This window comes from Ochotona princeps, chromosome 2, assembly GCF_030435755.1.
Source record: "Ochotona princeps isolate mOchPri1 chromosome 2, mOchPri1.hap1, whole genome shotgun sequence".
Taxonomy (NCBI): Eukaryota; Metazoa; Chordata; class Mammalia; order Lagomorpha; family Ochotonidae; genus Ochotona; species Ochotona princeps.
This window is the reverse complement of record NC_080833.1, coordinates 32,821,073-32,844,894: the sequence shown is the minus strand read 5'-3', so window position 1 is coordinate 32,844,894 and position 23,822 is coordinate 32,821,073. Positions and strand designations below refer to the sequence as shown.

Here is a 23,822-nt window from a genome sequence, read left to right as displayed (position 1 = left end):
GCACCCTGATCAACTATGTAAAGATTACCAAAGTAAAACAATTTAAAAAAACCTAACCAACAAACAAAATATTCTTACTATGTTTAAAGGAATGAGAAATTAAAACTGACTCAGCAAATTGGTGAACAAAAATCATAGGGAAAAACACAAAAAAGGAACACCATAAACTGCACAGAGAATTCTAAGGTGAAGAAATATGATGCTGGAATTCACAGGCAAAGAATCAATTTAGAGGGCCCAGCCACAGTAGCCTAGTGGCTAAAATGCTAGGCTTGAATTTGCTAGGATCCCATATGGGTGCTCGTTCATATCCTGGCTGCTCGACTCCCTTTCAGCTCCCTGCCTGTGGCCTGGGAAAGCAGTAGAAGCTGGCCCAAAGCCTTGGGACCCTGCACCTGCATGAGAGACCCAGATGAAGTTCCTGGGTCCTGGCTTTGGATTGGCTGACCTTCAGCTGTTGCAGCCACGTGGGGAGTGAACCTTCAAGGATTATCTTTCCGTTTCTCCTCTGTAAATTTGACTTTCCAATAAACAAATCTTTTAAAAAAGAATCAAGTCAGGCCCGGAACAGCAGCCTAGTGGCTAAAGTCCTCACCTTGAACGCACCAGGATCCCATATGGGTGCTGGTTCTAGTCCCAGCAGCTCCACTTCCCATCCAGCTCCCTGCTTGTGGCCTGGGAAAGCAGTCGAGGACGGCCCAAAGCCTTGGGACCCTGCTCCTGTGTGGGAGACCTGGAGGTTGTTCCTTGCTCCTGACTTCAGATCGGCACACCACCAGCCTTTGCAGTCACTTGGGGAGTGAATCATCGGATGGAAGATCTTCCTCTCTGTCTCTCCTCCTCTCTATCTGCCTTTCCAATAAAAATAAATAAATTTTTTTCTTTAAATCAAGTTAGACCCTGTGTAAACTTAAAATGAGCTCTAGATCCAATGTGCTAGCAGGGAGATGGATCAGGAAATGGGATCCAACTCAGTGCTCATATAGGATATCACTTCACTTGCAGCAGCTTATCCACTACACAACTCTAGTCCCAATAAATCTTAAACAGCAATTGTTTTGGACCTGGTGCGATGGCCTGGTCCTCACCTTGCATGCACCGGGATCCCACGTGGGTACCAGTTCTAATCCCAGCCACTCCACTTCCCATCCAGCTCCCTGCTTGTTGCCTGGGAAAACAGTCGAGGATGGCCCAAAGCCTTGGGACTGTGCACCCGCGTGGAAGACCTGGAAGCTCCTGGCTCCTAGCTTTGGATCGGCTCAACTCTGGCTGCTGTAGTTACCTGGGTAGTGAATCAGTGGATTGAAGTCATCTTCTATCTCTTCTTCTCTCAGCATATGACTTTCCAATAAAAAAAAATGTGTTTCCATGAACAATGGTCTTACCCAATTTCCTGTAGCCCTTGATCCTTTGAGCTCTACTCAGTTGATTAAAGATCATCAAAATAAAAATAATAAAAATTGAAAAAAAAGTTTCCTTCTAAGTGAAAGTCAAAGACACAGACAACTGAAGAGAAAACACTCACTCCCTAAATGCTTACAACAGCCAGTGCTGGGCCAGGAATGCAAAACTCTAACCAGGTCTCTAATGTCCCTGGCAGGGATTCAAGTCCTTGAGCCATCACCTGCTACCTCTTAGGCCGTGTAGCAGCAGGAAATTGGGCTTAAAGCAGAGCAGGGATTTAAAGCAGCTACTCTCATATGTGATGCGGGAATCTCAGGAGCCAATCCAGCAGTGACACCAAGGTCTGCCCGAGTAGCCAATGCAGATTTAGAGGGACAAATATGCTACCCAGGCAGGTTCATCCCCCAAACACTACAATGGCAGTGGCTGAGCCAATCTGAAGCCAAGAGCCAGAAGCTCTGCTGATCTCCCATGTGGGTGCGGGGTTCCAAGTCTTTGGCTCATCCTCCACTGCATCCCGGGTATAAACTGGGAGTTGGGTTGGAAATGGAACAGCTGGGACACATTCAGTGAGATGCTGGCACTTGCAGGAAAAGGATTAGCTAGTTGAATCATCATGCTGCCTCCAGAGCCCACCCCAGGGGGAAAAAATGCAGAGTAAGCCAGCATTGTGTTGTAGTGAGTAAAGCTGTTCCCTGCTCCACCAGTATCCCATGTGTGCACCGGCTCTGTAGCAGCAGCTCCATTTCTGATCCAACCCCCTGTAACTACCTGGGGAAAGCAGTGGAAGCATCTTTAGGCCCTGCAACCCACCTGGGAGACCCAAATGAAGCTCTTGGCTGCTTAGAGCTGGCTCAACTCTGGCTATTACGTTGATCTGCAGGGGGCTTGAAACAACAGATACAAGACCATTCTTTCAAAATATATCTCCCAAGAAATTGCAGAGCATTCAAAACACTTATTAGGGCAAGTGCTGTGCAAAGGGTTAAATGGATGCTTGGAATGCCTGCATCTCTTATCGGAGTGTTGGCTCAGGTCTGGGTATTGTTTAAAATAAAAATATATATATATTGTTAAAAAATAAAACTGGAAAGTAGAATTTCCAGGGGAGACTAAGATCTTTTTTTTTTTAAAGATTTATTTATTTTCATTACAAAGTCAGATATACAGAGAGGAGGAGAGACAGAGAGGAAGATCTTCCGTCCGATGATTCACTCCCCAAGTGAGCGCAACGGCCGGTAGTGTGCTGATCTGAAGCCGGGAGCCAGGAACCTCTTCCGATCTCCTATGTGGGTGCAGTGTCCCAAGGCATCGGGCGGTCGACTAATTCCCTAGGCCACCAGCAGGGAGCTGCCGGGACTAGAACATATGGGATCCCGGGGCGTTCAAGGTGAGGACTTTAGCCGCGAGGCCACACCACTGCCGGGCCCCAAGATCTTTAATCCACTGGTTCACTCCCCAAGTGGCTTCCTTGAACACAACTAAGCTGATCTGAAGCCTGGAGCCTCTTCTGGGTCTTCCACAGGGGTGGGGTGTTCAGGGTTCCAAGACCTTGGCTCATCCTCCACTATTTCTGTAGGCAATAACGGGGAGCGGTGCAATGAGGAATCGGCCTCCAGATGGGACACTAGGAGAGCAGAGGCCTAACATAACCTATGCCATGGGGCCAGCCCCAGGTGTTTCTCTGGGCCAGTTCTGACTTGTCTGGGCTTCCACATTTGAACTGAAACCAATGCCCATATAGGATGCTGGCACCACAGGAAGCAGCTGTACCTGCTGTGGTACAGCACGGATTCTCAAAAACCATCAGCTGGGAGTGAATGGCCAGCACGGACCATCATGCACTTTAATCACAGTAACCAGGGTCGCAGTAATTCTGTGTAATTTTCCTCAAGCCCAACTGCAGCAGGTCAGAAGCTCAGATGCCTTCTGGCAAAGTTAGATTTTTACTCATCAATCCCCCAAATGCCAAGTCATCCATTTAAACCCTGAGCACCTTTTGGCAAAGACCACCACCTGGAGTATGGCAGATTGGGCTTTCCACCCAGACTTCTCTGGTCCATCAAAACTGGCTGAGAGGCTCTAAAATGGTTTCCAGTTAGCAGTCACTTTTCATTAGATCACTCTACAAAGTAGGCCAAAGAACATTCTCAAACATAGAAAACGCGTAAGCAGTTAAGGTAGCCAGGTCATGGGTATATATACAAATTCACCGAACTCCAAGGCTTTTTTTTCTAAAATGTTTATTTGAAAGGCAGATTTAGAGAACTGGCATCTGCAGGTTCACCCTGCTGGACCAAGAGCAGAGCAGCCAGTACCCAACTGGCACTCCAACATGGGGTACCAGCAGATTGTAAGCTCTGTCTTAACCCACTGAGCCACAGTGCTAGCCCCAAGGGTTGTATCTTGCATTGTAAGAGCATTTTGAGTGCAGGAAACCTCCAGCTGCCAGAGTGTGGAGCTTCTTCTGGGTCTCCCACACAAGTACAGAGGCCCGAGCACTTGACCACCCTCCACTACTTTCCCGGATGAATTATCAGCAGTGGAGCAGCTGGGACATGAACTGATTCCCACATATGGGATGTTGGTGTGCCACAGGCAGTGTGCAGGGCTGGCCAACCTTCTGTACAGATGTTAGCATTTCTACCATATAAGGAGCAGGGCCACTGCTCAGCAAACAGCACCACACACCCGTGGACACCACCAAGTGAAGAAGCACCGACACTGGAGGCATTCTGTGATAGAGGGTACTCACCCCAAACTGCTGCCTCACTGATGAATAAAGGGACAATGAGTAGCTTACTATAGAACATGTCTTCCAGGTTTTAGTTCAGAAAAACACACCAAGACAATTATTTAAGACCTTTATTAACAGGTGCTTGCAGTTTGTTGACTTTTTTGAAAAAATCAAGTTGTAAACTTTTATTACAAATTAAAAATGAAGTTCTTAAAAATCTCAACTTGACCAGATATGAAACAATTTAAAAACCTTTAAAGGTGTATTGAGAAAAACCAGGCTTTTTTAAAAAACATGTTTGTCATTACCAAAAAGAGACATCTTTAGGTAAAAATAATAAAAACCCCATGCTGCATAGATAATGCAGATAGTTCTAGTTATCTGGTCAACGGGCAAAAAGCAAGCACTTAAGGTCTTCAGCTCCAATCTTTTGTTCATTTCTTATTGCTGGAATTTCATATTCATTTCTTCTTGTTGGATGACTAAACTGTAAAGAAAAAGTGAAAGGCTATCATGTATAATTCACTCGTCAGCAAACCAGCCCTATCCAAGGACACCAACAAACTTCAGACCTGCCAGGACTAGCCCCACGTTAGGCTCTTTTATATTAAGCAAAAATCATCCCCACCCCAAAACTAACAACTGGCTTGTCACCGTTATCTGGGTTCTTTACTCTAGCAGCTGTTGCTTTCACAGTAAGGTTAGCCATACTATTCCCCAGCTTACTAGTGAAACCACAGAATTCATTCAGAAAAGTTGACATGTAATATATTTGGGTAATTTTAAGATCAGCCAGGGTGGGACTGATAGCACATGTCGTGTGACTATTGAGCTGAGGCAACAAGAGTACCTGGGCGTACTTACCCGGATGATGGTAGAGATGTTAAGCCGGCATTTTTTACTCAGCCCCGCCCTGCTCAGCCTCGGGAGCGGACGAATTCTCAGCTGGTGGATCGGCTGCTTTTGTCTCTTTGCCATCTTGTGGTTTAGGGTTATCTGGGCGTCTGCGTCGGTAATTGAAGTTCCGGCGGTACCGACGTTGAGGTGGCTGCTGACCTTGGGTCTCGTCTCCTTGATTCTCCTTATCCTCTTCATTGCCGTCCTCTCTAGGCTGTCTTTGGCGAGGAGGACCTCTAGAATGAACATTGTACAAACTCAGAATGGGAAAGCCACCTTCCCCTGCTTCAACCAACCCACCCAGTGGCTGTTAACATGTGACTGACTCAACTAAATGGCAGTCTTACCAAGTGGGCTCAAGACAGAATTTAGCAAGAACTAAAGAGCAGAAAACTCACATTTTACACGCTGAATGTAATGCATTTGTAAAGGAGAAGCAAAGTAGAAGGTAATTATTTATGGACCTGCAAATCTTAGGCCACAGAAAAAGCAAAAAATACCTAATGGTACATCACCCAGTTTGATCGGATTTGTTAACTGGGTTTGTGAGCTGTGAGCAAGTACCTCTAACCTTAGATGAATATAACAAAAATTCAAATAAATAAAAATACACAGCCATCCTTTGTCACAAGGGAAACCAAAGCTTCAAATATAAAACCCGAATCACACCACTAAGCAACCTTATACAAAAAAGCAGATTAAGCCAGTCACAGTGAAATGTGGAAAATTTTAAATATTCTTAAACGAGGGGGAAAAATGTGGTACATCGTGGAATGTGATCTGGACATAAAAAGGAACCAAGCACTGACACACAGAAAGCTAACTACTGATACATGTCCAGAATAAGTGAATTGATAGACACTAAAAGCCACCGAGATCGTGCGAGCTGTTTTTCTGTCAAGATTAGCAACACACGCTTTCCCCTTTCTTCCACTGTGCTCGCAGCTCAAGAACAATCAAAATCAAGGTCTTACATCTCTACGGGTCCTTGTGGGATCAGATTTGTATGTACTTCCACTTTCACACGCCCCAGTCTTCCCTCATGTCATCTTCAGCACATAGCCCTTAGCTCTCTCCCCAGTTGCTACAACTGCCACCTTTCCATCCCACTCAATACCCACTTGCCACAGGCTGAGAGGCGCTTTCTAATGAGCAAGGTGTTCAGAACTTGTTTCTAACCTGGATTCAAGCATGACTCTTCACTGATAACTACCTATTTTTGCTCAATCTGAGCTTACTGTTCAAATGGCTAGAAAAATCGAACCACAGTGGGCACAGTTACTTGAGCACACTGCTCTATTTCTCCCATGAGGCTAACTGCAAATCATCCCTAACTTTCCAGATATTTGCTTGACATACACAAGAAAGCAAGCAACTTAAAGTCTTTCACAAGATCCCACAAATGGGACTGGCTGACAACGAAGTTTATATTTGGGAGGCTGAATAGAAGCAGACAGAAAAACCTTACATTTTCTGGTTAATACACTTGAACCCAGGCATCTAGCTACTCACTGGAGAGGTAGAACAAGATACTCCATCCTGGTCACCCACATGGATGGGAGACATCCCGTGGTCTACTTCAGCTAATCCCACTGCTTTAAAACGGTATTTTCTCCCTCCTAGGAAGCAGGCTTACCAGAATTCGGTTTAAACTATTTTTCTCACCTGTTCTAGGTGAAACAAAACACTTGAAAATCTCATGTTTCCATTAAAGTCTCTATATACATATCAATCAGACCTCATCTACAAACTTTTTACCCAGTGCCAAAGACGCAAAGAACACATTCTCAAAGATAACGGACTCCAAGTCCACCTCTTGGGCATCTGACGAAAGAAAGTGTTAATAGAGGAGTCTAAAAGGACTGTAGGAATAGCAGGATCAACACACTCAACAAGGTTTTTAAATACAAGTGGGTTAACTGGATCATACCTGCGGAATCGTGGTCTATAACCTCGATACATGTTCTGTCTCACAGGTCTACCTTGTTCTCCTGCACCCTGGTTGTCAGCACCCTGAGGAGACAATTGAAATCAAGCTTACTGGATCAGTAACATGAAAGGTACAATACTAAATCAGATTTAAAACAAAAGTATCCCCAAATCATTAGTAATTACAATCACGTTTTACATTAGCCCCTTTTGTTATAGCCAAAGATCCCCACTGACTAGTTCACACGTGGGGTGACAACTCCAGGAAATGGAAAAACCAATCCCAAGTCAGTAGTACATCATGCTGCTGCTGGGATTTGGTGACACTTACTTCCATCACTTCTCCCTGCACAGGAGGGTTGGAATACTGTGGTCGACGCCCATAGGGTCTCCGCATGTAGTAAGGTGGGAACCTTCGCCTGCGGTAGGGCCGGCGTTGTTGGGCCTGGCCTTCGGGAGCACTCTCCGATCCCTCGTTCTTTTCCCCACTCTCACTATTCTGGTAATTCTGCTGGTAATTGCGTGGAGGACCCCTACGACGTGGATAGCGTCTATAATGGTTACGGTCTGCTGCATATTTACTGCCTTGTACTGGAACTCCACCAGGGCCTGTAACGTTTGCTGCCTCCGCACCCTACAAAAACCATTACACAGTGACAAAGAAAATCAGAACACCTCAACAAATTTCACAAAGTCAAGACAAAACAAAACGGCAAGGCAAACAATACAAAGGGAAAAGGGAGGGGGCAGGGACCTGTGTGGTCAGGGGTACACAGGATTAACTTCCCATCAGCTCCTCACTGTTCTGAAGAGATGGCCCGCTAACTGTAGCCAGCACATTAGGCTCGAGGCACCTGCGTTCATGTGGCCACCTGAGCGCAACCATCCAAATGGATGAGACCTCCAAATTATTTCCATACCGAAGTCAAACCTTTACACAAAAAGCATCCTCACCTTTTCTCCTTCAACAACATCAAACTCCACAGTCTCTCCATCTCCTACACTGCGAAGGTACTTCCTGGGGTTATTCTTCTTTATGGCAGTCTAGTAATATCACATTCCAAAAATAGATTAACAGGGGAGAATAACGGGAATTTTCATTTAAAATGTACCAGAGTCAGTATTACTTTAGGTTGGATACACACTTATCTTAAATTTGCTTTAAATAAGACCAAACCATATGATTAGCAAAGTGGGGAGCAATGCTATACCCCCAGCCTCAACCACATTCCAATCTTTCAAGATCCCAGCATTTTACCACTTTGCAAAACTAAAGCAATTTAATACAACACAACAGTAGATTTATTTAAGAATGCTTTGCAAAAGCATACATGGACTTTAAACAAAGTCAGGATATCGATCTATCCCCCAAAGACTGCACTTCATAGTAAAAACCAGCCCCACACAGAACCAGTTTAGATGACAGGCGAGTTTGGTTTTACATCCTTCAAGTTGACCATACCAACTCTGTCCCTGTGTTTCAACATCAAACTCAATTACAAATGCCAAATTCCTTCCAACCCATCAGTGGAAATGCAATTCACATGGTAACTCTGCCATTCACTATATATATTATCTGACTGCATGAGGCTGTTATTACCTCCCCCAAACACAGTAAATCTTGGCAACAGTTTATGTCTGCTTCTTCAGACCCTTAAGGTAAAGTCCAAGAGGGAAGGCTAACACCTTGCAAGTGCAGATGGACTTTCATAGCTCCTAAGCAGCAGAGGGGACTCTCCCAGCTACATCCTAGTGATGTGTTATCTACAGGAGCACGCACGCATTTCCATTCCACAGGAGGCAGGATGATCAACAAATCTGAGGGCAATTAAACTACAATGCCCACAACTGCAGTCTCCTTCATAACACAACTAAGATCTGAGCAGCCAAAGTTCCAAGAAACAACTACATGCTGAAACCACTTCCAGAGTAAAAGCATGTCACTGACACAGCGTCAGTACAACTGGTGAGCTGTTAAATAATTGGATCTCACCTGTCATCTAAACTGTCATGTAAGTTTTCATCTTTCATAAGTAGCCAACTCTCAATTATCTGCAGTCATAGGGGATGGCAGAAACATGGATAACTAAAATTCCCACAGGCAACAAGACTGCAAGGTCACTGTTCCTAAGACTGCACATTCTTTTAAACATACAGAAGAAGGTTATGTCAGAGATGTCTCTGCCAAACAAGATACCTATTTTAAACAACCGTTTCAAAATTGTGTCTACGCAATCCTTTATTCACATTTAGAATTTAAGTATTTCCATACTTTCATGAGACTTGATTATCTGATAGGGTTCTGGCTACCAGTAAATACTGTTCAGGACACTCCAGAAAGCCACAGGCAGCCAGTTTTAGAAGTATACTGCCACCCAAGTCCATTGCCTCAGTCTCGGTGTGAGCATAACTTTAGGTTTGACTTCCAGACTAAACATTTTCTTAAGTGATACTTGAGAAAGGTCAGCACGTAGCATTTAAACTTATAATAATTTTCTTCTCTGAAAATGCTGGAAGCCAATATAAAAAACTCATGTATAATTTTCAAGTTTGTCAAAAACACACTGCCTTTCACCGAACCTTCAACTCTGAGGACCCCAGTGCTCTGGTGCCCACCTGTCCAACTTTCCCAACTGTGATCTGTCCTCAGCAGAAGGCAGACCTAAGAGCATCTGCAATCATCTTGCTGAACTTCTAGGTATGAATAGCAACACCAATAGCTTGAGTGTAGAATGATGGAAATTATTTGTTCATCTGAAATTAGGTATGAAAATTTAGTGAATTAGTTCAGCAGATGCAGCCCCTGGAAAAGCTACAGCTATTACCAAAACACCAATTTGAAATATATATTTAAGTGGACTCCACTGCAAGATATATTCCTGTAGAAACTAAAATCATTGGTTGGTTGGGCTTAACCTTCTGCAAGGAATACTAGCTGAGAAAACATCCAATCCTTTCCATCTCACAAACCCTGAGCTAGAAGTGCAAATATCTTTACAAACACTCACCTGGTGTACAAATACGTCTTCCTTGGTGTCATTCCTGTGAGACAGAACAAAGTTGAACAAGTTGAGTGAATGGAATACATCAGTATGCTTCCCTCCCCACGACTCTGTGCCTGCCAATTAGCAACCAGGAAATCTGGTTAAGTACGCCTCCACGATCTCTTCTTCAATAAAGCAGTTATAAACTATAACCTTACTGCCCACAGGATAATCAGAGTCAAAGAAACCAAAGTGTTACCTACTGAGCCACAATTAAGTGGGCCCGAGTGACTAGCAACATATGCTCTGCCACTCCTTACCGTTAAACATTAACCATGTTCCAACAACCCCACCCTGACTGTTGGACAGCATGGTTACCGACAGGAGGAAGGAGCAATACTTTCTCACTTCACCCTCAAACATTTCCTCTTCAGTGTTTAACTCCCAACCTTCCTTGAGGTCATTAAAATGACCTCCGAAGCTTCCACAAAAAGTCCAGAGTGAACCCTAAAGTCAACTATGGATTCTGCAACAATGGCAAGTCACACTGCTGGTTTCTCAGTTGTGTTAATAAGTGCACCACTGTGGTTCAGGGCTCTGGTGGTGATGGGAGGACCAGGTCTGTTAGAAATAAAGGGAGTATATGAGAGCCCTACACCCTGAGTTCAAGTCTAATCTGTGAATGAAAAATTCTTACTTGACAAACAGAAGCACCAGCCAATACAAACATTTTCACCAGTACCCCTATCCTCCCACCAGACAGTTAAAGGACCAAAGGTGAACAAGATTATTTAAAAGCATACACATTCGGGCCCGGCGGCATGGCCTAGCAGCTAAAGTCCTCGCCTTGAACGCCCCGGGATCCCATATGGGCGTCGGTTCTAATCCTGGCAGCTCCACTTCCCATCCAGCTCCCTGCCTGTGGCCTGGGAAAGCAGTCAAGCATGGCCCAATGCTTTGGGACCCTGCACCCGCGTGGGAGACCTGGAAGAGGTTCCTGGTTCCCGGCTTCAGATTGGCGCAGCACCGGCCGTTGTGGCTCACTTGGGGAGTGAATTATTGGACAGAAGATCTTCCTCTCTGTCTCTCCTCTCTGTATATCTGACTTTGTAATAAAATAAATAAATCTTAAAAAAAAAAAGCATACACATTCCCTTTCACCTTTATGACAGAAATCACTTCATAGTCATTAGTCAAATCTGCAGCTAAAGAAATGCTCACAAGGCCACTGGAGTGACATAGTAGCTAATCCTCTCCTATATAGGATGCTGGTTTGGATCCCAGCTGCTCCACTTCTGATCCAGCTCCTGCTTGCAGCCTGGGAAAGCAGCAGAGGATGGTTGCAGTCCTTGGGCCCCTGCACCCATGTGGGAGGCCTGGAAGCTGCTGCTGTCTTTGGCCTTTGCAGCCATTTGGAGAGTATAATCAGCAGATGAAAAGTATGTTTCTCCTCTTTCTGTAACTGCCTTTCTGCCCTGGCTGTTGTGTCCATTTGGGGGACAAACCAGCAGTTGGAAGATCTGTCTCTCCCTCTCTGACTTTCAAGTAAAATAAATCTGCATGCTTACCCCACTTCAGCAGAACATACTAAAGTTGGAACCACACAGAAAAAATTAGCATGGCCCCTGTACAAGGATGACACACAAATTTGTGAAATTGCATACTTGATATTGGTGGAAAGGAGTGCTGCAGAATCTGTCCAAGCAGGCATTATACTCCCAGAAAACTCTCAAGGAAAAAGTGTTGCAGACTAACAGTAATGGCTGTGGGAATCACGCTCTACAGCAAAGGGCACAGATTCAACCCATTAGTGTGGGAGTTGGAGATGAAGTTCTTCCAGAATATGGAAGCACCAAAGCACTTCTAGGGGTATGAGATGGTAACCTACTTGGAAAACACGTGGACTGAAAACTATTGAAATGGCATCACATGAAGCTGCCCATCCCACTGAAGTTCTGAAATCTTTGATCATGTAAAGAATTTCCATGTCACTTTTTATATAAAGTTTAAAATAGGGCCAGGTGCGATGGCCTAGCAGCTAAAGTCCTCACCTTGAACGCACCGGGACCCCATATGGGTGCCGGTTCTCATCCTGGCAAAGCAGTTGAGGACGGCCCAAAGCTTTGGGTCCTTGCACCCACATGGGAGACCCAGAAGCTCCTGGCTCCTGGCTTAGGATTGGTTTAGCTCTAGCTATTGCGGCTGCTTGGGGAACAAACCATCGGACAGAAGATCTTCCTCTCTGTCTCTGCTCCTCTCTGTATATTTGCCTTTCCAATAAAAATAAATAAAACTTAAAAAAAAAAAAAGTCTAAAACAGCAACACTCCAATTTGCCAGTACATATCAAACACGTATGCATGTGTATATAAGAACAGAACGAACCATACACATACATATGAATGGTAATGCTATGCATGTTAATGCTTCACATCCCAAATGAGAATATGACTTGATGAAAGCCCTGTGGCTTAAAGTTAAGGAAAGTTTACATGCAAGGAGCCCAGTTAGCTTGAAACGCCATTCTGGAGACAGCGACTGCAGATGAGGTAACCAAGATGGCTTTCCTGAGACAAAGGTGGGGAAAAACATGATAGCTAACTAAACATTAGAAATCAGAAAATATGAAAAATGACCTGGGTTCTTTAAGCTTGGAGGTTAGAAATAAGTGATAGTATTAGAAGAATTATTGGAGGAGAAACAAACTGCCAGGTGCTCAGTGCCTGGCCCCAAGCCCTTCACTGTCAGGTCGGAGAAGTGGCTTCCTAGCAGCTTTAGTGGGGGAAGGCAGCAAGTTACAATCAAGCAGGATTGACTATTTGACAACTGATTTCGCAATGCATACATGCAATGATCCACAAATTTTAATTTCTAACGTGAAAGTTAGGATTCTTTCAAGATAAAGATGAGCTGGTCATAAGGCCAGGAATCCCAAGGTTGAATTTAAAACTCTAGGGTCTTAAAGGGAGATACCAAGTTTGTAGAATAGAGAAAGCAGATAAATTCTACAGTAATGACTTACCAGCATGTGTAGCACTGTGTCCCCCCAGGTCCCCAGCAAAAAAGTTCTTCCTTAGGGTCATGGGGAAGTCATTTTGCAGTTCACCTCCAGTGGTAAAATGTAAGAACGCAGAAGAACTTTTGAATTGACAACATAGCAAAGAACAGGACCCGTGGAGCTAAAGTCCACCACGGTCCCTACATTGTAGAGTTAGGGTGAATAGCATTGCTTTAGGCTGCTTTATTTAATATTGGCAAAATAAGTATATACTGTCTGGTATACAAGTATGAGCTTGTAGTGCTAGTACTTTTTACTGTGAAGCATATACTCTTTGAGATTATTTACTTGAAAGGTGAGTTTCAGAGACATCTTCCATCCACTAGTTATTATTAGATTATTAGTAATGAAAACCTCCAAAGGGAGTTGGAATTGTAATGAATTTTTTAATAGCATAAAGTTTCTACAATAGGAACATTAAGAATATCAGATCTTGGGGCCTGGCATGATAGCCTAGTGGTTAAATCCTCTCCTGGCACATGTCGGGATTCCCTATGGGCCCCAGTTCATATCCCGGTTGCTGGTGGCCTGGCAAAGCAGCAAAGGATGGCCCAAAGACTTGGGACCGTGCACCTACTTAGGAGACCTGGAAGAAGCTCTTGGCAGAAATCAGCTTAGTTCCAGCCGCTGTGACCAGTTGGGGGGTGAACCAGCAGACAGAAGATCTTTGTTTTCTTCTTTTGTAAATCTGCCTTTCCAGAAGAAAAAAAAAATCTTGGCCAACAGTACCAGATCCTTATGTAGCCATCCATCTGGTCTAACGCTCCTGTGCCCTACAGGGGGGCGCCCCTTTTCCATACAGATGATGCTCTCTCTGTCTTTGGATAAAAAATTTTTAAGATTATAAGTTTTTATTTGAAAGGCGGATTTACAGGAGAAACAACTTTCATCCTCCACAACTGGCTGCAGTGGCCAGAGCTGGGCAGATCCAAAGCCCAGAGCTGCTTCTATCTCTCCTACATGGGTGCAGGGGCCCAAGCACTTGGGGCACATTATCAGAGAGCTGGATCTCAAAGAGGAGTAGCCAGATTTGAACTGGCAACAGTGAGTCTGTTGTGCATTCTCCCACTGACTGAGCCATTCTTAACCAATCAGTTATATGTTAAAAAACAAAACAGGCGGTGGGAGGCAGTTCACTGACCCTCAATCTATATTAAGCATGGGGAAGGAAGAGCACATTAAATTTACTAGATATTGGGCCCAGCATGATAGCCTAGTGGCAGCTGAAGTCCTCACCTTGAATGCGCCAGGATCTAATATGGGCAGTTTTAATCCCGGTGGCCCCACTTCCCATCCAGCTCCCTGCCTGTGGCCTGGGAAAGCAGCTGAGGATGGCCCAAAGCCTTTGGACCCTGCGCCTGTTTTGCGGGAGAACTGGAGGAGGCTTCAGATCAGCTAAGCTCCGGCCACTGCAGTCGCTTGAGGAGTGCATCAACGGACAGAATTATCTTCCTCTCTGTCTCTCCTCCTCTTTGTATATCTGACTTTGCAATAAAAATAAGTGAATCTTTCAAAAAAATAAAAATAACTAAGTAATAAAGATTTATTCCTATTGGAAAGGCAGATCAGATTATGGAGTAGACAGATCTTCCACTGGTCCACTCCTCCCGTGGCTGCATCAGCTAGGGCTGAGCTGATCCAAAGCCAAGAGCCTCCTAGGGTTTCCAACACAGGTGCAGGGTCCCAAGACCTTGGGCCAGCCCCTACTGCCTTCCCAGCTCACAAGCAGGGAGTGGGATGGGAAACAAAGCAGCTGGGAAAAGAACTGGTGCCCACATGGGACCCCAGTGCATGCAAGGCAAGGACTTTAGCCACTGAGCCAATCCAGAAAAGAAATCTTAAAAGAGCAAACAAAAGCAGCATTTATAATCAGGTGGTCAAACGCCTCAACAGCAGCATGCTTTCACCTTCAGTCATTATTAATCTACCTGGGGAGTTAGCGACTCCCAACAAGCTAAGGCACCTTACCTACTCTTTGTTGTATCTAAGAACCATGAGGTACAGCTGTTTACTCAGAAGTGGAGCTCCTCCACCCACCTGTCAAGTTACAGATGCCAGATTGTGTCTTATTGTTTCTTCTATCACCACTACCTACATATTGTAGTCTATGGAAGGTACATCATGCTTTTCAAACACAAGCACTGCCAGCCACTCCTTTAATCCTACCCAGATTTGACAAAGGTCAATTGACACTTGGGCCATCCTCTGTAGCCCTGCTAGGCCCATTAACAGGGAGCTGGACTGGAAGTAGAGCAGCCAGGTGTGCAACATAGCATGCCAGTACCACTGGTGGTGCCAGCCTACTGACAAAGATCCTTTTTCAACAGGCAGTCACTGGATCCCAGGGCCTGACTCCACTCGCTATTTCAGCTTCCTGTAGATGCACACCTTGGGAGTGGCTGGGTTCCTGTCACACACATGGGAGATGTGAAGTGAGTTCAGTGCCTAGCTTCACCTTGGCCCAGTTCAGCCTGTACGGGGAAGGGACAGACAGATGGGGACACACACTTTTTTCTCTCAAGTGTTTGTAATGGCCAGGGCACAGCCTGGAGCCTCTTCCAGGTCTCCAGGTCTCCCATGTGGGTCCAAGCACTTGGGGACATCTTCCACTGCTTTTTCCAGGCAATTAGCAGGGAGCTGAAAGTCACCATGGGGTGCCAGCTCCCTGCTAATGCTCCAAGTCTGTGGGCCCCTGTCACCCATGTGTGAGACCCAGGTGGATGAAATTCCAGGCTCCTGACTTCAACCTGGCCTAGCCACGGCCTCTGCAGCCATTTGCAGCAAAGTATGAAACACTTCTATCACCTTGCCTTTCAAATAAAGAATTAAAAAAAAATCTAAAAAAGGAAATTACCAACGAGCCTAACCTGCTCAAAGGAACTTTACCAACTCAAATAATAATAATAATAATAATAATAATAATAATAATAATAATAATAACTACTTCACTAGTGCTCTGCGTGACTTAGCCACTTATCCTGCATCCTATACAATACCTGGGTCGAGTTCCACCTCTCCTTGATTCAACTCTCTGGGAAGCAGTAGATGATAGCTCAAATACTGGGTCCCTACCTCCCACATGGGGGACCCAGACTGAATCCCCAGGCCCTGGCTTCTTCTGCCTGAACTGTTCCTAACCTTCACTGTTGTGGGCATATGGGAAGCAAACCAGTAGTTATCTCCAAATGCACCTATCTTTTGGCCTTTCAAATCAATGATTAACCCACCAAAAAGGAGCTAATAAGACAGTCTGCATAAAGATCACCCAAGAGTCCCCAGTTCCAAGGACCCCTCACCATGCCCCTCTCTGAGCGGTACGTCCACTCCTGGGTCTTCAAAGCGTTCCTTAATGCCTGCACTTAGTCTAAGGCTCAAGTTGTCTATTTTCAACAACCCCAGGGCTTCTGGTAATCACTTTTTCACAGATTTACACATTTTTCTCTAATAACATTGAATATTTTAGGCTCTTCAGGGTCTTTTCCTGAGCCATAGCAGCTGCCACCAAGGTCTACATGAGCAGGAAGCTGGAGCTAAGAACCGAACCCAGGTACTCCTTTGTGGAATACGAATATCCTCAAAGCTCTGCCAAAAACCCGCCTTTTGGACGCTACTACTGTCCAAACAAAAATAGCCAGAGTACATTAGCCAGTAGTAGGTCACCAGTGTGTGACCTCTACTTGATTCTCTTTGCTTCAAATTCTTTGCTCACATCAAAGCTTCAGAATCATCATTTAAGATAAAAACTCTGGATAACAACAGAAAAGCACTCCAGATTTTGCCCACTATGAGATGCATGTTCCACAGGAAAACAAATTATGGCAGACACTTAGCAACCTTTCACAAGCGTGGTGAATGTGGCTCAATCTTCAGCATCTAACAGAACAGGAGCAGAAACCTGGAGGGGACTTGTAAAGGAGGTACTTTTTGCAGGCAAAGGCAAAACACAAAATACACCATCTGATAAAACGAAGCTACAACTTTTGCTATTTTATGAGCTGTGTTCTTATTTTAGTTCTCTTTAGATTAAAAAAAGCCTAAGCTGTTAATTCACTGTGGGCAATATCTAAGACTGAAAAATGCTTACAAAAGGCAGAAAAAATTTACATTGAAAATATCTGATAGCTTAAAATTATAAAGGTATCTTCACCTAACCTAAAACATACCATCTAAAAAATTCCAAGGCTGACATTAAAGAGTACCTGCACCCTCGTCTCCACAGGGATGCCCAGTACACGTGTCTGTCTTTTCTCCTCCCTCAGGAAAACCCAGTGCCCTCGATCCAGTTGGACATTTTACTACACGAACTACACATTAAACCCACCGCCAGCTCCAAGCTATATGTAAGATCATCTTCGTTAACTAAGGCTAATCTCCTCCATATTTGGAGTCAGAACTTACGGTACTTGTTAAACAAGACTCAGGACCATAACGCTTGTAGAAACATAAAGGACAGCTTCACCAGTTAATCTGACAGAGTAGCGAAGGTCAAGATACAAACGAACATCAAAAGCCAATCTGTGGTTAACCTGCCCTGGAGGATGACCGACTGAATTCATGCAAAGCTAAGACAGGTAGTCAATGAGTGGCATCTAAAGAGGTATTAGTAAAATGCCACACAGCACACCTTTAAGACGCAACATAAGACAGTTTGCCTTATGCAAAAATGACACCACAAGATACAAAAACTACAACCCATCCACCGAGTAGGCTGCAAATTATAGACCCTTCTAGTGGTCACACCAAAGACTCCAAAGGATCAAAGATGAGAAGGATTTAAGGCATGCTCCATCACGGTCACACCTGGCAATTTCATTAAAAATGTACTAAGACCTAAAGAGTCCAAGTCCAGAGAGGAGAAAGAAAGAATTGACACTGGGTCTGAAGACTACGGGTTTTGAATCAGGGCAGGAACGAGAACTCAACAGTAAGATGAAAAGACCAACGAAAACGCTCATTGATTTAGAAACCAGTTCCCTCCCTTCATAGTAACCCATTAGCAAAAACACTGAAAAAACGTGGTACGTTATAAAGACAAACAGATCAGTCAGGAAAGCCTACATTTTGGAACAAAATGATTCCCCTCAACTGCGACGCGGGGAGCAGGCAGCCGGTGGCTGCAGAGCCGCGTCCTGCCCGCGTGGCGTCCACGCACCCCCTCGGGCTCACCTGGGCGGCCCGGCCCGCGCCTGGCACTCGCGGTGCCTGCACCTCCGGAGCTGCACGACCAGCCTTGGCAGCCATCTTGAGCAGGATGCCCGGCGCACAAGGGAGCCGGGGGAGTGCGGGAGCCCAGGGCTCGACCGCCGCCGCCACCCGCGCGCGGACCGGGCCTGCCCCTCACGCACATGGACCCAGCCAGCTTCGGACCATTTCCTGGCCGACGAGTCCTTCCCCCTGAGCACCGAGGTCTCCCACACAGCCCAAGTGAAATCTTGAACAAAGGCAATAGACTCTCGGGCTGAGAAACAACCAGGAAAAAAAAAAAAAAAAAAAACCAACCACACACCTCTCTCCTCCCTGGCACGACACCTCATGGCCCTCCAAGGCTGCACACCCGCGCGCATGCTGCCCTCGTGTCCCGGCCCCCCGGCTTCCCCCCCGCGCGTGCCAGCCCCGGGCAGGTAGGCGCGGGGCGAGCTTCCGAGCAAACACCTAGCTGCCAAACAAAGACCATCTGCGGACCCGCCGCCGCTGCCCGCAGCCCTCGACACGTGCCGCGCGGGTGGGCGGCAACCGGCCGTCGGAGCCCCGCGAGCACGCACGCCCCACGCGGGCCTCTCACCTGTTGATGAAGCCGTATCCGTTCCTTACATTGAACCATTTTACTGTTCCCAAAACCTTCGTTGCTGGAAGACATAACAAAAAAAAAAAAAAAAAAATCGGGCGAAAAGCGGCCCTGGGTGAGCCGGCGGTCCCTTCCGCCGCCGTCCACGTGGGTGCTGCCCGGGGCCGCCCCGGGGCAGGCCGGCGATGGGTGTGTGTGTGCGCGCAGGCCGCGGGCGCCGAGCACGTGAGGCAAGGGGAAGCCGGCCCACTCCGGCCTGCGTAGGCGGCGCCGCGGCCTCTGGGCACACACGCGGAAGGCGGCGGGGCGCACGAGGCCGGTGCCCCCCGTGGGCGCGCCCGCCGGACCGCCCGCCCCGGAGCCCCCCGCGCCGGCCGGGGGGAGGGGCGGCCACGCGCGCGCCCCCCGCCCCGCTCCGGCTAACGGTCCCCGCCGGCCACCCACCCCGCGTCTCCGTGCGGCCCCTCACCGATGACCTTCTTGTCCCCGCCGGCGGGCGCCGCCGATGTGAGGCCGCCCGGGCCACCGCTCCCTGCGCCGCTGCCCGTGGTGCCGGGCTTGGTGTCGGCGGCGCTGAGGGCGGGGGCGGCGGGGGGGGCGGCGGGCGGCTGCTGGGTCTCGGCCTCGCTGCTCATAGTTGCGGTGATGGTGACTGGGGCCGGCTGCGGCAGCTACGGCTCCTCCCGGGGTGTGATGGTAACTAGGCCGGCGGCGGCGGTGGGGCTCTTCAGGGCTCTCTGGGGTCCGCTCTCCGCTCCCGCTACCGATCGAACTAGCGAGAATGGCGGGACGGGCGGGATAAGCCTTGCGATCCTCCCGCCCCCGGCACGGCTCATTGGCCAACGGCGCCGTCAGTCTCACCACCTGACCCCCGATGCTTGGCGCCCGTTGGCTCATGCTTTATCACTCCTCCATTCTCATTGGCCCTTAGGCGGCTAATTCGGCCGACCTACAACCGTTCCTGCCTCCGCCGCCATAGAGACCGGAACTAGAATTAGAGTAGTCACCACGAGAACCATAGAGTACCCGAGAGGACGAGCAGAGCGAACGTGACTTTCACGAGGCGGCCGCCCGGGCCGCCTGGGCTGGGGCTGCCTGGGATTGGAATCCCTTCCCCGCTGAGGAAAAGGTGTGACCAAACCACTGGGCCGGGGTGACCGCGCCTGACCCAGCGCTTGCGAAGGGTGGGACGACACCTTAGCCCTCCGGGGACGGCTCCAAATGCCGTGGTGTCGCGGGAGGGAGCCGTCCTTGTAATGGCCGTGTGGGTGCGGCGCGGCCAGCGGGTTTCTTGAGCTGACTACGATCGGACGTGTTGGAGCAGCAGTCACCTTGCAGGGCCCGCGCAGGCTCTGGAGCGCTTGGGGCGGAGGGTGCGCTCCGGAGACCTCACTTGGATCCGTGCATACAAGGAATGTCTTCCTTCTCAGACTTGTCACCCACCTTTATATATATAGATATAGATATAGATAGATAGATAGATATAGTATTGCCCACAAATCAGATTTGATTTCAGATCACGTTCATTGGACAAGCCACACTTGACTGGTTTGTTTCTGCATTTTCTCTCTTAAACCGTGTGAAATTGAGAATTCGTGCCCACGTTTCACAAGCAACCGAATCGGGGCTGCCACCTGATGTTGTTGCTCGAATCGTCCGCCCACGAGATTCGTTCTTTATTAAGCGTCTACTACAGGGCTGGGGGTGAGAGAGAGCTCGCGATTCAGCCAGAAATTTAAATAATTCCACGCTCCCGACACCCCGGAGCTGCAAAAAGCACAAAGCCCCTGGGGAGTGAAAGCGGGAAGAGGGTGGAGCTCCGACTTTCTAGGCACCCAGGCCTGGAGTGGCCCTGGGGAAAATGCACGCCCGGAAGAAAGCCTTGGGCGGTGGAGAGGCAAGGTCCAGGAGGGCTGCTCGACTGAGCACGCTCTTTCCCTTTGAAAAAATGTATTTATTTGAAAGGCGTTAGTGACAGAAAGATGAACAGAGAAAAAGATTCCACCTGCGGTTCACTCCTGGGATGAGCACTTCACAGCCTGTGGGAAGTCCATGCGGGTCTCTCATGTGCTGGCCTGGGCTGCTTTTCTAGGCAATTTATTAGAATCCAGAGTGGCACCATGGGGACCCCCACAGCCAGGCTGATGCGGTGCTGGTGTCGCAGACAGCAGGTTAGCACACTTAACCTCAGTGTCAACCTTTTAATAATTTTTTTAAAAACATTTAATTATATTTTTTATAATGATTACATGGTGGATCAAGGTTTAGGAAAAATGGGGTATATTCATTGCTTCCAAATTTGCTATTTCTTCTTGTTTCTAGGGGAAAGGGAGAGACAAATGGGGAAACCACTCCTGACTTTCCACACATCCCAGTACCCAGGGATGAGGAACTGCCACCTCACATCAACCCAGAGTCTCAATGTGTACATACTCCGAGGGTTCTGTCCAAGTGGTTTGGATCGTTCTGAAGTGCTGCTGATTTCACCGACCTGAGGATGATGTCACCCTCCCAGTGTCCACTGACTCCATTCACTGACTTTTTTTCCTGTCATCATTTGTTTGGTGTAGTTGTCCAGTTCTGTCCTTCTGCTAAGGCACCAAATGAGCTGCCATATTCTTTTACAACAGGGCCTGTGTCCACTGCTCTGCCTTTTTCATAAAGAAGGACATGTTCTTGCAGGCAAGCCCAAGGATCTGAGCCAGGCGTCCCAAGCATCGCCAGATCACTCACCCCTGGGACTGACGAATCTAACACCCATCTAGTAGGTGGGCCCTAAGACCCAGGCCAGGAGACCCAAGCTCTACCTGATCCTCCACCCCCGAGCTTCACAAACCTGACAGCCACTTCACAGGCAGGCCCCAGGACCCAGGCTAGGTAACCCAAGCCCCACTGATTCCCGTGTCCCCGGGAGCTCAGGCAGCCAGCCCCCATCATGCGGGTGGACCCCAGGACCTGAGCCAAGGTACCCAAATGCTGTCAGATTCCCTGTTCCTGGGACTCACGAACCCAGCCCTCACTGGGTCCAGGCTGGCATGACTCACTTCACCTCGGTGTCCACAATCTTATTGCGCAGCCTGGCCTAGTCTAGTTTGCCCCCGTTCCAGCTCCTGCTGGTGGGTGCTGCAGCCTATCTTAGCCTAGCCTGATTACTGTCCCAGTCCTAGTGTGAACTGGCTGCTGTTGCAAACCAGTCTGACTCCTCCTGCCCCCTGCCCTTGTTCTCAGATCTGCCAGTAGATGTTAGGTGCTGGCCCTGACTGGTCTGTCCCCAGACCTGACCCACATGTATGCCGTCAGGTACTGTAACCTGGCATGGTCTGGGGTGCTCCTTGCCTTGCTTCTTGTGCTCAGCTGCAGGGATTGCATCCTAATGAAGGAGTTTCCCAAGCTCCTCCATCGAGTCCTCCCAGTAGCAGTTCTCGCACAACCAGTGGATCATTGGCCTAGGTTGACGTTGTCCACCTCCTGCCCTGACAAGAACAGTGACCTTGCTCAACCAGCCACACCCAATCTGGTTCTTATCGTTGAGTGTTGTAGCCCCGTGATACCTGGTCCGCACCCAGACACAGCTTTCACGTAGTTCAGCGGGAGTCAAGACCTAGCCTGACAAAAAAAAGAAAAAAAAAAAAAAGACCTAGCCTGGCCTGTTCTACACCCATCCTGGCTCTCATGAGTACCAGTGGGGCTGGGGTCTAGCCCGATCTGCCACTTCACCATGCCAGTGCACACCCGTGCCGGTGGAGGCTGTAACCATGTACAGCCATGCCTGCTGCCCTCAGTCCTACTCTCATTCTCACCAATGGGAACCCCAGCCCAGCTGGGGCGTCTCCTTAGCTTCCCGGCAAGGCCTGACCCCATCTGCAGTTCTTGGGCGAGCCAGCAGAGATTGCAGTTCCACAGGGTGAGCCCACGTTGCCCACACAGATTCTGCTACCAGACCCACTTCTCTCACTCTGTTCTCCCCTCCAAATCAATTTGGTGTCAGTCCCCTACTTACATACACATGTCGTGGACTGATCAGTGGAAGTCCCGCAGCTATAATTCCTAACCTGGCCATAAAAACCACAAGTCATGTCACTACCACCTGTGAGATCCCATCATTCCCCCATAAATCAAGACCCTTCCAACTGTGATGGTGGGCCGCTGGACAGCCCTTCTGGGGAGAGGGGAGCCACACAGCCCAGCTACAGGCACCCACATGGATCAAAAAAAAAAAAGAAAGAACAAAACTTCCAAGCCCAGCGCAATAACATAATGGTTAAAGCCCTCACCTTGAATGCACAAGGTTCCCATATGGTTCTAATCCTGGCTGCCCCGCTTCCCATCCAGCTCCCTGCTTGTGGCCTGGGAAAGCAGCCGAGGATGGCCCAAAACCTTGGGATCCTGCACCTGCATGGGAGACCTGGAAGAAGTTCCAGGTTCCCAGCTTTGGATTAACTCAGCTCCAGCCGTTGCAGCCACTTCGGGAGTGAACCATCAGACAGAAAGATCTTCCTCTCTATCTCGCCTCCTCTCTGTGTATCTGCCTTTCCAATCAAAATAAATAAATCCTAAAAACAAACAAACAAACAAACAAAAAACCAAAAACTAGAAAACTTCCAGGATTGGGTGGTCCGGGAAGCTTGTTGAGCATCCCTCCGCCACAGGGAGCCTGTGTGCTCAGCTGTACGTACCTGTGCCTTTTGAAAAGCTTCCAGATAGGGAATACTGAAAGCCCACAGTGAGTGCCCCTCCCCCAACGCGGCCATACAGCTCGGCTATTTTCATTTTTTAAATTAGTTTTTTTTTTTTTTAGTGGAAAGTTAGATATACAGAGAGGAAGATCTTCCAGCTGTTAATTCACTCCCCACGCAGCTGCAGTGGCCGGAACAATGCCGATCCAAAGCCAGGAGCCTGGAACCTCTTCCAGGTCTCCCACATGTACGGTCCCAAGGCTTTGGGCTGTCCTTGAGTGCTTTCCCAGGCCACAATCAAAGAGCTAGATGGGAAGTGGGGCTGCCAGGATTAGAACCAGTGCCTAAATGGG

At 47.8% G+C, this 23,822-nt stretch overlaps 1 protein-coding gene and 1 non-coding gene across 3 annotated transcripts; one reads left to right on the top strand and one right to left on the bottom strand.

The window, feature by feature from the left end:
* Window positions 1-4,251: 4,251 nt before the first annotated feature.
* On the bottom strand, window positions 4,252-19,581 carry YBX1 (Y-box binding protein 1). Of its 2 annotated transcripts, none has more exons than XM_058679873.1 (8): window positions 19,263-19,581; window positions 18,791-18,854; window positions 9,976-10,009; window positions 7,922-8,011; window positions 7,299-7,601; window positions 6,969-7,051; window positions 5,006-5,274; window positions 4,252-4,628 (listed from the first exon to the last, which is right to left on the bottom strand). In XM_058679873.1, the coding sequence occupies exons 1-7, from the start codon at window positions 19,426-19,428 to the stop codon at window positions 5,040-5,042; spliced, it is 975 nt and encodes a 324-aa protein (XP_058535856.1). In that variant the 5' UTR covers window positions 19,429-19,581; the 3' UTR covers window positions 4,252-4,628; window positions 5,006-5,039. The 2 variants fall into 2 exon arrangements, with proteins under 2 accessions (XP_058535856.1, XP_058535850.1); XM_058679867.1 differs by having other exon boundaries at window positions 5,006-5,295; window positions 19,263-19,572.
* On the top strand, window positions 11,520-11,621 carry LOC118758683 (U6 spliceosomal RNA). Its single transcript, XR_004995781.2, has one exon. It is a non-coding gene; the product is annotated as a U6 spliceosomal RNA (small nuclear RNA).
* Window positions 19,582-23,822: the final 4,241 nt, after the last annotated feature.